General features: G+C 38.4%; 1 protein-coding gene across 1 annotated transcript in view; it reads right to left on the minus strand.

Annotated features, from left to right (window-relative positions):
- Nucleotides 1-1,590: 1,590 nt before the first annotated feature.
- Nucleotides 1,591-15,869, minus strand: part of hs3st4 (heparan sulfate (glucosamine) 3-O-sulfotransferase 4) — a 77,059-nt gene continuing 62,780 nt past the window's right edge. Inside the window, exon 2 of the mRNA XM_044182248.1 lies at nucleotides 1,591-2,497. Within this exon, the coding sequence (XP_044038183.1) occupies nucleotides 1,843-2,497 (655 nt within the window). The 3' untranslated portion in view covers nucleotides 1,591-1,842. The remainder of the gene's footprint in view (nucleotides 2,498-15,869) is intronic.

The following is a 15,869-nucleotide window of genomic DNA, read 5'->3' on the forward strand; positions in this document are numbered from 1 at the left end:
TCGGCTCAGAGGATGATGTGTGCGGAGAGAGAGAGTGGAAGGGGGGAGGTAAAAGTGCAGAGACACAGAGATTGTCAAGAAAACACCAAGGGATGGCTGCACAGAAAAGCCTCAAAGTGGAAGTTAGGACTCTGGGATAGTGAGACTCAGAGGTAAGTGTTCAGGCTTGGCGCTACAAAGGGCAGTATAGTGCTTACTTTGATTGAATCAATTGCTCTGTGTAAGTAGCTGCTGGTGCCGGCCTCCCCAGGGTGACAGAGGGGTCTGCGGAGAGTGAACCAATCCAGCCATCCATGGCCAGAGAACGGGGAGGATTAACAGAGCAATGCATCATAGCTGTAGCAGCCAGTGATGTGTAGCAGACTGTATTTATTGACTCATTGACTGTATTGATTGTCTCAATTGATGAAAAGTTCAGAGACAACAGACAGACGCACAGCGAGTTATGCAAAATATAAAAATAATAAAGAAAAGACGATGGGTCATGTTGGTATTTCATTGCATGAGTAAAGAAGCATTTCACAGCAAAACCCTGTTATTTTCGACACACAAGCATCCGCTCAGTTAGTCCTGCAGATCACGTGTTTGGTAGTAAACTTCTGGTTACAGCACATTTCCCTGGCAGACATCATGTCATTCAAGTTAAGTACATACAGTAATGGCTTGGTAATTTACCTGGGCATGTATGTAGCTTTTCCTTGACAGCAAATTCTCTCTGACATTGACATTGTTCCAGCAGCAGCGGTTTATTTAACACGCCGTTAATCTCTAACGACAGAAGACTGCGTCGAAGCAGATGTTTGTTAACAAACTTGTGCTTGGTCCTCCGGTGTTGTTCTTCACCCTCATTGACATGTATTACTGTGACAAGAGGAGGGTCACGAGGCAAACGGTCAAGGACCGCAAGAGTTAACTGATATATTTGGCAACAGGAAAATTGTTTTTGTCAAGATGCAGAATTGTTTGATCCACAGCTAACCCTTGATATTTGTAGTACATGGATTCATTTGTCAAATTCTGCCAAAACCACTGATACTGCACCACATCTGAGTGCATGGTCATCAGTATGCTAATGTTCAACTATGCAGTGAAACAATCCGATTATTGAATGATGGCCACTTTACATCAGCTCTCTTATTGAATATGTGTGCAATTAATGAGTGCAGAGCAATCAGAACACTGACACTGAGTAAATTAACACTTTGGTAAACTTAGACTGACAAAAAAAAAAAGGATTGTCTCCACTCAGAATATGGACAACTGAAAAGATGAGCACATGTCAAAGGATTATTGTATTATTGTATGTCTATCATTTTTCTCTTTTCTCTCTCTTCCAAAGCAGCAGGATAGTGTGAGAAGACATAATACAGAGCACTTCATGGCCTTAGCCATTGAAATAGAATATATTTTTGTACTGAATGCTGGTGAGTGGGTGTGAGGGCAACAAACTTCAGGAAAGTAAAGGGAGAAGAAACAGGCAGAGTTTGCCCTTAGGGCTCATGAGGTAAGGACACTTAACTCATCGCATGCATTGCCTTCAACATGATTTTTATATCAGCTCTATGCTTTGAAAACAAAATGAATAAATCATCTCCTTTTCACAAATATAAATATATTTTATGTTTAGTATATACAGTAATGATTTGCCATCATCAACAACATTAGTATTGAAGGGAGAGAAAAAGCATGTCAGTAAACTCTTGCTAATGGATACAGACACTGCAAAGACAGCCATGATTGATTGGCGTGCTCAAGCACTCTCTCTGAAGACGAAGCGAGACAATAGTAGTTTTATTGAGAAGGCTGGTGGTGTGGCTGCGTGCCGTGCCGTGCCGCAGTCTACTAGTCCTGAGAGCTACGAGACTCACTGTCCTCCTCCAGCTCCCATTCAAAGTTCTGGCCGGTCATTTGGTAGAACATCATGTTAAAGGGTTTGTAGAACTTGTGCAGCCGCCGAATCACGTCCGGGTCAATTTTAGGGTGAGTTCTCCCTTTAGACTTGCCGAGGCATCTGGGAGTGCTACTGTCCTCAGGCTTCTTCAGACAAGGAAATCCTTTAGTTTTATTAAAGTAAAAGTGTTTGTCTGTGACGATCCGTTTGAGTCCCAAGAAGTCCTGCACTTTGGCCATCTCACCCGCGGGATCCACAATGAGCCTCTCCCCGCTGACAAAGTGCATTTGGGAAAGAGGGAAATACTGCATCCAGCTCTCCAAGTGGAGCGCATATATTCCTATACGCAACGCACTCCATGAGGCATCTATAAGACCCAGCGTCCGGTTCTTAAAAGCCAGAACCTCAAAGGTGGGGATCTCTGGTTTCTTGGACAAAGTCTGCGTGTAGTCTGAAATGGCTCTAGTGACAGGATTACGCACCACAATAATAAGCTTGATGTCCCTGGCCATGGAGTGGATGCGCTTTGGGGCATGGTTAGTCACAAAGTAGCTGGGTGTCTTCTCCATGGTGATCTGCCCCTCCAGCGTTGAAGGCATCAGGTCTCTGGGAACACAGGAGAAAAGAAAAAAGCAGTTTAGCACAGTTTTATCCTCAACACCTCTTGCAGTGCAAATGAAATACCCAAGGACACAGTGCAAGCAAATTTGGTACATTTATTAAGCAGTACATTATTTGAAATTACAAGTGAAAATAACTGTTATTATCACTGGACAATATGTTGCGAGAAGAAACATACAGCTAATTACATCCATGGAGTAATATGCAGGAGATAAAAGAAAGAAGATGAAACGGCAGGCAAGCAAGTATGCTCATTGCTTAATTGACTCCATCTGTGTTACTCCAGGAGCTGTTTTGGAACTTTAATAATGAGTTCGTTGCATATCATTAATACTGGGGTGCCTGGGGTATTGTTTTGTCATACATTTATTATGCATGCAAGGCTCACACTCTGTACAGGCAATTTTATTTCTTGTGCACATGCACTTCCAATCCAATGGGTGCAGGCAGCTCTTTTCTTCTCCTCTCTGTACTACGTTTAAGGTTAGGGGCTGTTCATTGAAGGCAGCAGTGATTAATTATCAGATTCAAGGTGATAATTTGTAGTACAATAGAAATGTCCCCGACGTGAGAAAATTTATCCCAGGAATAAGGGGAAGCCATTTGCCACTGCCACAAATATTATGTTCAACTTGGTCTGTGAGAATGAGTTGTAGGATACGACAGTGCAGAGGCAAGTATATCATACGCACACAAGCAGGTCTTGTTTCCACAGTTTCTATTTTTGTATCAATAATAAAGCATAGCATTCGCCTCAAGCGAATCCTTATCAAATGTTTACACTGATGTTCATTCCAATCCGTGCTGTTTTCTTTGTTTGTAGGCTATGTGATTCAGTGCTAAATTGGTACATTAAATCCTCCTGTGAGACATGCTGTTTATTTAACTACTAACAAATACGAGCACAGGAGCTCCACAATACAATGCAAAGTGAAACAGAATCTAAGCATGCACGCCGTTTTTTCCTCCCCAAATTAAGTAATGTTTGCTTGGAAATTAATGCATAAACAGCCAACCAAAAATCCAAATTATTCCATCTGGTGACTCTCAAAAAAAAGAAATTCTCCATAATTCTGGGATAAAAACTATTTCCTTCTCCCTGCAATATTTTTTCTATTAGGCTGCCCTGCACCCCAAACCTACAGTTGTAACGATATAGTCACATCAATCATTTGCATCTTGGACATATTCTAAATTAACTGTTTTCCAGCAAAGAATCCAATTTACTCTGCAAAACATAAGAGCTGTTGTGCACATATCGACCACCCTCACACACATGCACCCATAGTGGGCTGAAAGTCTCACAAGTGGCCTGGTAATTGCATCTCAGTTCTCACTGCAACAGTATTGCTTTCCTGATGGGTAATTTCCCTCCAGATTATGTTTGTCTCTGACAGTATAGAACTGTGGTTACTTCTGGGCCTGTAATGGGATATTAAACATATCTACAGATAGCATAGTGACTAGAAACAGTATCAGTTTTCATTATATTCCATCACTTTCCACACTTCCTGCCTTAGAGTAATGAATAGCTAAAGATTTTTGTAACCTTTCAAGGACTTCAGCTCCGTCTGCCATTTAACTTAACTTCATAGTACAGTAGGTGGTCTGAGGGTACAGCATCACCATGTATGGTAATAAAAAAAAGCTCAAATATACCACGGCAAATCACCTTGAAACAACTGGTATCCTACTGTATGAACATGAGCTGCAGCGTCTCCCTGGTAATGTGCTGTGCATCTTTGGAGCATATCCAATTGTCAGGACAGACGTACAATGTTCAAGGTTACCTTTTTGAAGGCGTGCACATAACAAGCTATTGTCCTTATTGGGCTTGACGCTAATCATCATACATTTAATTATAAAACAATGGAAACTGCACAATCCAACTACTTTGTTATGTTACTGAGCCTCCATTTTGATTGGGAATCAGTCATGGATCATGTACGTCTGAAATGTCAGTGGGACGGCGAGGAGGGATGGAAATCAAAATGCTGATAAACAAGCTAATTTCTCTCATGGCAAATGACTCCTCTGGCCTTGCAGTCTAGTGGAACTGGAGTAAACAAGAGCAAACTGTTAACTTGCTTCTTTTTTTTTTTTCTCTCCGCATCAGCTGCACAGCTCAACGCAGGTCATTCAGGTGGGTAGGTAAATAAAATCCATAGCCCTTAAAGAGGCCCTGCGAACCCACTGCTGTTTACTGCCTCAGACCAAGAACATACCACATAACGTTTACTTTCTTGCATTTCAATACGTCCAAAGCTTTATTTACATAGAAAACAGAAGTGTGAAGATAAAGGTGCCTCATACTTGGAGCATGGAGTAACTTTAATGATCTGTTTTCTTGCATTGAGAGATTTTTGTGGATGCAAGTAGATAATACAGACAGACTAATAGAAGATCATGGAGAATGTGACTCTGTGATACTTCACTGAACAGAAAATGGTTGGGAGCCATTAAATTTCCTTGGAAAACATCTGAAGGCTGTCTCATTACTGTTCTATAATTTGTAAAAATGCTGCCCTTGCAACCAGATCCATTAAATGTAGCTAAAACATGATCCAAGTCAGACAAATAAATATTAAAGGAGAAAATCAACCTTTAATACTACATTTTCCCCAGTTGTATTGAGGTTTTGTACAATAACTTAGGAAGGATATCCATTTCACACCCACTCCACATGAAATTCAGATTGGGAGCATGTCCAGTCTTCTCTAAAGGTTGATTCATCATTCAGAACATGCAGTATACCAAATCACAGCAAATCTTTGTGTTTGTTAAGACAGAAACTAATCTTCGTAGATAATCACAACTCTTCATGCCTTAACGCCCACCGCAAAAGTGCTCTGGAACATGCCCAGGCATTTAACTCAATGTTTTATTATGTTCTGTCAAACTAGTGTACAGGGAATATTTTGAGGCATGATGAGGTGAAGGATCATGCTAATTTACATTCACAGATACTAATAGGTCCAATCTGTTTCTGAAGGAATAGCATTTCTCCAGAGAAGCTAAGTTCTTTCTAATAAACTCTGGCAGAGAAATAAAAGCTTCCCCAGTCTCTCATTTGGATTGATCACGGCTCTGCTGCAGAGTATCAATCTGCCGAGCTTCCTCCATGTCATGTCAAATACAATCAATTATTCTAAAGGAGTCCACTCATAATAAGCTCCTGAGTCCTCAGAGAACACATTTTGGAGACGGTGCCAGTGATGTGGGCAGACTACTGTGATCCTCTAAATAATTCCAAAAAAAAAACTATGATATTGAGATGTGAATTATATAAATGTCTCTTTTTTTTTTTGAATTTTCTGTCAATACTGACCCAGTGACAGAGAGTAAGTCCTCTGTTAGGGAGGTGTAGCAATCTTTTTCCTTTGCAAAAGAAACATATTTCATTTAAGTTTCATTAAAGAGATGATGAAAGATGAAAGCTGCATTCAATTTTATGTACAAGTTTTTTTTTTTTTTTTTAAAAAAAAAAAAGCTGTTTGGACATGAAATTTTAAGTATCAGGCATTTTCTTGGTAAACCAGCGCCTTTACTGTCAGTTCAGGCAGACAATAGAAAGTATCACGAAAGGTAATTATATTGAGGTGTTACTTTGAGTCTGTCTGCAAATATCGAGGCTGTAAGCAGCTATTTGAAGTGAGAGATACTGTGGTCAGTTTGCAATGAATAATCCCATTATTACACCCTGAGTGACATGTTTGTGATTACAGCAGCACAAAGAACAAAGACACTGGTTTACTGGCAAGTGGAGAGAAAAAAAGGTTGGTCAAATGAATCATTCTTCACTCGGCTCTCAACAAGTGGATGCGTACATGTTTGACACACATAAAAACAAGCCTACAGGCCACAGCAAAGGGTCTTGGTGGGTCTGTTTTGGAGTGGGAGGCATTGTTTTGTCACGGTTAAGGTGCAACTTTTAGGAGGAAAACAAATACAGAGTGCGCTGCCATTCTCAGTGATCAGATCAGGCGCAAGCAATGGTGGAGAGTTTGGTTTGTTTTTGTTTTTCTCAACCTGAATCTGACCTTCCCCTTTGAGTGTAGTGAAAGGATCTTTTAGGTGAGCTTGCCTTGATGCTATCCACTGGATCTAATTACGTAATATACAATAGACCAATGGGAAGGTAAACTGACTTTTTTTACATGAATATTTTCTTCTCTTAGGACCATGCAAGTTGTCAGTCAGAGAAATGTGAAAAACTGACCTCCTGCTACTCCATGCATTTGCAAAAAACATTTAACTATGACTATAATAGTGTATAATAGTAGTAATAGTAGAGTCTTAAAGGGTCATGAAGCAGCAACACGTTTCATCATATCTTTAAGATCCATTTTTTGGCTTCACATTCTTTAATTCATATATTGGACCTGTAATGAAGCCCTGGTGGAAATTCAACTACAAAGGCCACCTCACCCTGACACTCCTCACTCACACCTATTACGTCTCCAAAGCCTTTTATCCAATTAGTATACTATATATTCTTCACACTTTTATTCCAAAACCAGTCAATCCATTTCTTAGCTTTTTTATGGTTCCTGCTGAATCATTTATCCAGTAATTCTTTCTCACTTCCAAATCAAAAAGACCTCCAAACTAAATGAAAAAAACCTCACTGTGTTGTCAATGTATTAGGTACACATATAGCTAAAACTACTGCAGCTGAATACAACATCCTACAATATTCAGTTTTGGTTGAAAGTGTTTCAGAGAGGTGTTGCTTCAATGTTATGGTCATTGTGGAGGTTGTAGTTTGTGGTGCTGTTGAATTGTATTGCATAATAATGAGAGTGGTTTAGATTTTTTTGTCCACCCCATTCAAATCAAAGAGCTATAACATCCTCGTGCTACTTCTACCTTTGCTTCTGAGAGACAACAGTCACAATTTGCATTTCCACAAGAGGTTCCAGTCAGGTAAATGTAAACACAGGTTGACTTAAAGGCCCTGAAAACTAATTTTCTCAATCACCTTCTTACAATGAGTACAACTTTTCTGTCAAAGCTAGAACTGTTTCGGTTATTATATGATGTGAGGGATTTCTGTATTTCTTCTTTTCTCTTGGTTCTTCTCACTGGTTTGAAGTGAAGCTCAGTTGGACAAAGGTGATGTCACTGACGTCTGTGCACCAATCAGGATTTAACAATATATAAATCTGAATCTGATGACACGTAGTGGGTTGTTTGGCCAGTGTCAATCAAATCAGATAAAACCACATCAACACAGAGTTTTTTGAAAGTTAAATACAGATGTTTTTTATTTCTTTTACTTTGTTGCTTATTTAGTCAAGAATATTTATTGTTTTAAAGAAATACTTCAGATTTGAAACCAAGTTTTTTTTGGGACTTTAATTTGAACAGACGACCAACACAGTTCTTTATCTGCTGAGGACAGTCTCTTCAAATTTTTTAACCAATCTAACTATTTAATATATATGTTTTAGGGTGCTTTCACGCCTGTAGTTCGGTTCTTTTGGTCCGGACCAAGGGAAAAAAATTATACTATCTTGATTTGCATAAATATATACATGGCTTATATCCTACAAATCAATTATAAGATCACTTCCTGAACAGATGGTTGGTTCGTTTGCTTTCATATCACAAGCGAACCCCACCAGAGACCACCCTTTTCAAGCAGCTTCGATCTGGTTGTTTGGTCGGCACCAGACTTCGATTGACAGCTTTCACACCAGCCCAAAAGAAAGGCACTAACCGGGCAAACACACCAGGGTCCGTTTTAACAGAACCAAACAGGTTAGATAAAGCACTCTTACATCCAATGCAGTACCACGGCAGTTTGTGAAATAATCACAAAATGTAATCTATAGGATTTGTGTACACGGACACAGGACCTTCACACAGGAGACCGGAGCTTGACCCTTCTATCCACCCCGGCCTCCTCCCTACTCAGACTTTGACACTCTTCATACTACGTTCATTCCTTATTAGTTTGAAAGTTGTGCTGAGTGTCATGAAAAAAGGGAAAATTTGTGTCCATGTACACAAATCTATAAATCAAATTCCGTGCCTATTTCACAAACTGCCGTGATACTGGGTTTTTACATCCTATATGCTTATCACTGTTGTCCTTCAGTGTGCCACAGTACTCTGCCTTCTACCACCGCCAGTGGCCAGGACCTTGATGGATCACAGACTGCACATCTTTGAGTCCATCATCTCATCTACACAAACTCACCTTCAGATTTCTCAGTAATTAAATACAACATTACTGAGCCTGGTGGTGGGATTTAAGCTGATTATCCTGTCATAAATAAATGAAGTTATTAATCAACATTATTATTGTTGGTCTCTCCTGAGTACATTTAGTTTTAGTGACAAGTAAACCATGTCTGTTGAATGGCAAGAAGAATAAAACGGTGAGACTAATTAAAACACAACACAGCCTCCTCACTCTAAATAAGCCCATTATACTTCTGCAGGACTGTCTACTTCAACAGAATAGTTGAGGACAGAAGTGACAGCTGGTCCTGATCAAAACCTTATTCCCCGCTCTCTTCCTGAGATCCCCTAAAGACCGTCCCATTTCTATCAGTGGGCAAGCCAGGTACTTCTCCCCCCACATCACCAGACTGCAGCGCTGAGATCTGAAGCTGTGTTCAGATACCCTTTGGACATTTAACATCTTGAAATAAAGTGATGAGGGAAACTATGAGGATGTTTGGGATGCTGTACCACCCTGCATCATTAGTCCATAACAGTACATATGAGATGGAAAATGAGTCTATTTTTAACTGTATTAAAGTCTGCGGAGAAAATGGGATGCAATCTTATCTCAAATCAGAGACTCAAAGGAGAATATTACTTTTTTCAACTTCAGTGTCTAGTTTTAACATTACTGTCTATAAAAAGGCACTGATTTCTCCTGACAAACCTAGAAAGAAATATACAGTATAAACCCTAAACCAAAAATAAAAATCTTACATAATGGCTCATCTCTGCTCTAATAAAACAGCAGTCTGCCACTCCTCTGAAAGATGATTTACCTATTTTATTGTTCTTTGCTTGTTTGTTTATTTGCCTTTGGATAAGCTGATGGGAGCACTTCAGGCTACATTCATTCAATTTGATCACAATTGCCCTCAATATTCTGTTATTGATGTTGCCACTACAAAAACAAGCAGTCGTGATGTTCTGGTCCCCAATCTACGGCAGCAGTAAACACACATAGAAAAAACAAGTGCTCGACGAAGTTGAAACACAGAGAGAATTACCTGAAACAGAACATACCATCTACATGGTGTTTAGTATGTTAGTTATACAGTATGCACAGGATAACAATATTAACAGGCGAGCCAATAGAAATGGCATCTAATCTTCTGTGCTTTTTTTGTTCACATTTTTTTAATTACAGTTAACCTAAATATCCTGTCAGTGGTGTTTCAGTTAAAACTATAGAAGTTACAGGTTTGACTTTGATCTATATTAAACAACAAATGATTTTTCAGTCTGTGTCTTCCAACAGTATTCTCTAAAACCCTCTCAAAATGTGTATTAGCTCAAACAAAAGCACAAAATGGCCAACTGTAATTGGAAGTCACACCTGAATACGTCAAAGTCAAAGGCTAAAATTTACATCCTAGAATTGTTGCAGATTCGGCTCAGTTAAGCAGAACCAATTAATATGACAGTTTGAACATGATAGATTTCCTTGCCTGAGAAAAATGGCCGGCACTTCAGGATCCAATCATTTCACTGAAGTTGACCGCAGATAAAACTCTGCACTATCTGACCGCAGCATATGAAGCTATATTTTACATTAATTCTTTGTTATTGTTCATTCACGCTCATTTGTCACGTGACATATTCATGAGATTTGATAAGGCATACTTGTAGTAAGTGGGTTCATCTAAGGTAATTAAAGTTCAACAGTATGTGTAAAATTATCAGATGTAATTTTCAAAATGAGAGCATTGCTGGCATTTGGCTTTTTTTATTTCCAATTACGCACTGTGCACCAAGCCTGCAGTGATACAGCATCTGACAAGATGATAAGATTGAAGGGCATCAATTACTGTGTGGATAAACAAGTGGCTTCAGAAGATATAAACTGCTTTCCATCAGAGCAAAGCCATATGGCTGAAGCCATCATCAGAAACAAATGGAATAAAACTGGTCATTTAACAGCATCTGTGTCTGATTTCATTCTCTGCAACATTTTCGTTTCATTTGAATATGAATATATATACTCATATAATAGACTGTTGATGCAATACCTGATTTTTCCTGTATGTTGCCCTGAGGTATGTTGAACTTAGTGTAGAGAAAGCTTACATGAAAGAGAGGTTGTCTGTCTTTCGCCTCTTTTTTTATATCCAAGAAGTTTTTTTTTTTTGGCAGCACTATCAGTTAAACACCTGGACATGAACCTTTCCAGGAAATTACCTATCACAGGCACTCTTTTCTCCATTTTTTCCAATTCATTACGGAGCTGTAGGTCAATGCGACACCACAAAGGAGGAGGCTGCACAAACTCTTTCCATTCTCTGTGGGAGACATTAGTGCATATATCCAATAATACAGACAGAACTTGATACAGAGAATTTGGCAGTTTTCTCCTTTTACAGAAATTTAAAGTAACTCACAAAATGTCAGGATGAATATAAGGGAAGAATTACGGCAGGCAAACTTGTTACTTTTGCCATTTCCCGTATCACAAAAATTGGTAATATGTGCCATAAAAGTGTTGGGAAATGTCAAGTTGGTCTCTGTCTGCCCAGAGAACAGCAGTAGCACTGCTGTGTCTACATAATTCATCAACCTTTAGGTAGACATATTTCCACTTTCGACTAAGGAAGGCTAGATTTTGAGTTGACTTGTTACTGCTCATTGGCTTTATTTGTTCCTTAAATGCATTTGTTTGGCTACCAACGTTCTTTAAAACTGCAGTAAGAGGAATATGTCGAAATCAACAACGCAAAATGTAGCTGGTAAGCGGCTGTAAATGCACAAAAAAAAAAACCCCAATGAACACAAAATGCAACAATGTCACAAATATAAAACTATACGAAATGGACTATAAATATTCCAGTGGCAATTTTGAATAATACATGATGCTTTTCGGAGTTTATTAGCAAAATGATAGGAGTGAGTTCGAGTCTGATCATGGCAGCATTCCAACCTCAGTTTTCTCTGTCTTCTAAAGTTTGTCTCAGTGCTGCCTTCAAAAGCTAAATAGTTCTTTTGAGTGCACGTTTGTGTGATGATTCTCTAGCACAACTCCCGTCCTACAAGCTACACTTTGATTGATTTGTTGTGGACCAATCGTATTTAAGAAAAGTGAGGAAAAGTATGTACCTCATTCATCTGTGTGTAAAAAAAAAAAAAAAAGATCCACACAAAGCAAACCACTTGAACTGCTAAACTGCATATTAAACTTAAAAAATGACTCCAGACTTGATTATTAATAAGCTGTGTAAACATTGTCTTGATATTTTAAATCAAAAGCTCCCCTTTTCAAAACAAGAATATTTTCCAAGAAGATGTAACATTTTTAACAAATTAACAAGTTAGGTAAGATAGAAATGAATAATTTTGCTGCATTTTGCTCTCTATTACAGACAATTTTCAAGCTCAGCGGGAATTTCACAGGGATAAATGGTGTGGGAGTCTCATACTTTGTCATGAATTAAAATGAGCAAGGAAATTAAGATAACAAAAGACAAATTTTCTCCACAGCCCTAAAATATTTATATAATGTTCAGCAGAAAGGGGTTAGCTAGCTTAGTTTACTTGCCAGTCCAACTTTGAATTCCAACTAATAATGGAATACATTAATTTTCAAGAGTCTCTGTCTATATACAGTCTCCAGCCTTCAGTTTTATGTTTGAATTCCTCTCGACTAGTCGTAGCGGTGTTAAATGTTCAACCTCAAGAACTGCCTCTAGCATGTAACCCTCTTTCTTCCTGAGCCAGTGAAGACGAGGTCAGGTCTTCATCAGATGCACCAGATTGTGTAACATGCTAGTATGGCAGAAATCCTTGGAAGATTCTGTAATGTGTGTTACCTCATTGTTATGCATCCATTAAGATCATTCACAGTATAGGCCTATAGCTAGAGCATCCCTTCCTGCTCTTTTTCTTTTTGCTCCATTCTAAAATGTTCCACATTTTCTATTATGATTTATTTCCTTCTAAATTGAATCATTGAGGTGATTTAATGAAGAACAGTAGTGGAATAATAACTGAATAAAAATGTCATTTAATTGTAATTCTTCTGTATGTCCACTGCAGTAGCGCCTCCAACACCAGAAGTGCTACCAATGCCTTGTGACTCCTGTTTGACTCCTGGTTATAATGGCCACATGTGCAGCAGCACATTGACATGGAATAGCAGTGGACTGATCCTGCTATTTAAATAGTGGCACAACTTGAAGGGCTTTAAAATGAGTCTTAAAAAGCAAAATGTATGTGAAATGTTTGGTCAGACTGTTCTTCCTGGTAATGGCATCCTCCAGGTATTGTATATGTAGTTACATAAGTTACATGAGGATTATCTCCCACATATGTATGCTTGGGAATGTGTTGAACTTTGGTCTTTGCATTTGGAAAGCATTCCTCGATTTTGGCTACCAACAGACAAAAAGAGAAAGGAGGCATGAAATAAATCTATTACCTCTGTATGGGAGATTTACTAGCTCCCTATCTCTATTTCTTTGCCCAAAGATCTCTCACATATGTTTAATACACACAAAAGGAACAATGGTGTGTAGTGTGCTGCAAAGGCACCTTAAATACCAATCAAACACTGTGGCACAAATTAAATTCTTTTCAGATGTTGTGGCAGGTCATCTGGGAAGGATGGCCCACCCCAGTATTCACTGTAAAATATTGATGTTTGCTGTAGTGATAGAAAGCGAAAAGGGATAGAAATGGGTCCTCAGTCAGTATACAGTATGGGGAAAGGCTAAAACGTGGTGAAACTGACATTGGTTATCAGTCCCATGTTATAATCCCTAGGAGCTTCTTGAATTCAGAATCCATTATTGTTACACCAGGACAAATCAACATCAACTGATCATTCAGTACATTTATTTTGCTTGTTTTGTTAAATTATTCCCTTAATTCCCCTTATTCCCTATTCTTCGTTATGCCGTAAGTATCTCACCCTTATAAAAAGGAACTGCTACTTTAATCAGGTACTCTGTTAAACTGTATTCCTTAAACTGTAAGGTCTACTAGTAATAACACTTATTGTATAGTGGTAACATGACTGAAAACACCACCAATCAGGCAGTTAGCATATCACCCACCTTTTTCAAAACAACAAAAATGGATGTTTTTAGTTTCAAAAACAGCAAAGAAATGACCACAGATTAACCTGATTACCTTTGTGCAGTATAACCACAGTGTTCTGATGCCAAACAATTACACACTGCATCCAAAATCACAATATTTATTTCATTGCCTCTTAGATGTTCTGCATTCATAAAGCTGTGGGCTGCCCTGCAACAATCTGCTGGAAAAGTGTTGCTGCCTGCATGTGCAGATCATAAGCTTTCATTTTAATGTTTGAAGCTTGTAAAGAAAACTCATACTTTTTTAGTAAGAAATTAACCCATAAACAAAAAGTTTGTTGATTTGTTGACTAATGTGAGGTGGTGGGGGGTCCTTGATGAAAATACTATATAGTACATGTATTCATTTTTGTGAGAACTTCTTCTTTAATAGTAATAGTGCAAATGAAAAGATAAAAGTCCTCAGAGTGAAACATGTGATCAGAAGAGCCTGGGAGACTTTTTAAGCCAGACTGCAATTTGAAAATGACTAAACCACGCAGCTGTTCATTTGCAAGGAAAAACAATCATTTTTTCTGGTAATCTCCTTTTCAACTAATTTCCATCACTGACACATCAACACCACTTATGAACCGTTAAAACTTTAAACCTTGCCTTGGCCTGTTGTACCTGTTTATTGATTGTGCTGAGAGCGCCGCTGAGAATCACTATTATTAACACTTCACCCTTGAATCCTTTGTATAGGTGAGTGCTCTGAAGTTTACACACACACACACTAGTATACGTGACATGACGGACTATTCACTTTATCATCAGTGTGTTTCATTACAACAGCTGGAACAGTCGAGAGGGAGCTCTAATTTAAAGCACAGCCACAAACTGAACTGTTGAAAATATATTACTACTGAAAGTTTTGAGAAATATAGTTTTTGAACAAGAATTTACAGTAATTTAAAAGCAAAATGTGAACAAAATGACTGAGAGGCTAAATATCAATTAACTAAAGCCATTCTTCAAATGCCAGCATTTCTCAACAAAGTGTCACAGCTGAAATGTCTGGTGTGTCTAAAGTAGTTAAAAATGTTGTTAACGTTGACATTATGATGCTTTGATTCAGCAAACAGATGAAACAGCAAAATCATGTCAAAGATAATTACTTTTCTAATAAATGAAATGTTGCAAATAAATGAGAAATGAGTATTGCTTGAAGTCTTTTGTAGCTATAAATGATTATTTAGACATTTATTAGAAACAGCAGTACAGTCACAATTAGGTGTCTTGTCAAAATGCATCATAATGCAGAGATATTTTAAAAGTGCATCATTTTAAGTCCCTGTGATTTAAATTTGTGTTGATCTTAAAAGGAGGCAGAGATGTTTGTACTGTAACATCTGGATGCAAGGAAATAGGCTGCTAAGAATGTTATAATCATGCAGACAAGGCCTAAGCTGCTCCATTACAGGCTAAGCTGACCTATCAGTGGGGCTTTTGCTAATCCAAACTGTGCTTTAGCTGGCAGAGATTGCTCAATTCAGACAGTCTGCTGGGAGAAAATAAAAAACTGAAATAGTTCACCTGCCATGTGAGCTGCTATCATTTATAAGATATTTATCTCCCACTATCATGTGTGCACAAAAGCTGAGCTATTTTTTTTTTCATTTAGAAAAGCTAATTTCCATGGTGGGTATTCTATTTGCTTACCATATAAATGCCAGCTATGACCAGTTCGGAGTGCCTTAAGCATGCTTTCATTTGACACAACCTTAATAGCCCCACTTATACCATACTTAGATATGATGAGTGACAGTTATATTGATGACTGCAGACAGCGAAAAGCACAGAAAAGGTTATTTTATGTATGATTTACTGTTTACTTGTACAGTAGAAGCACATTAATGTTTTCTCTTATGTCTGACAAAAAGCCCTTTTAGGGTGCTTCTGTTTTTAGGGTGTCATTTTTGGGAATGCAAATGCAGAGTTTGGCATCCTTAAATTCTTGTTTGTCTTCAGGGAGTTTTTATTTTTACTGTGACTTTTGTAGAGAGGCCAGCCACTAGGTTGGCTGTTGTATTCCAAAGCTGGTATGACTACAG

This window comes from Siniperca chuatsi, linkage group LG21 (genome assembly GCF_020085105.1).
Source record: "Siniperca chuatsi isolate FFG_IHB_CAS linkage group LG21, ASM2008510v1, whole genome shotgun sequence".
Taxonomy (NCBI): domain Eukaryota; kingdom Metazoa; phylum Chordata; class Actinopteri; order Centrarchiformes; family Sinipercidae; genus Siniperca; species Siniperca chuatsi.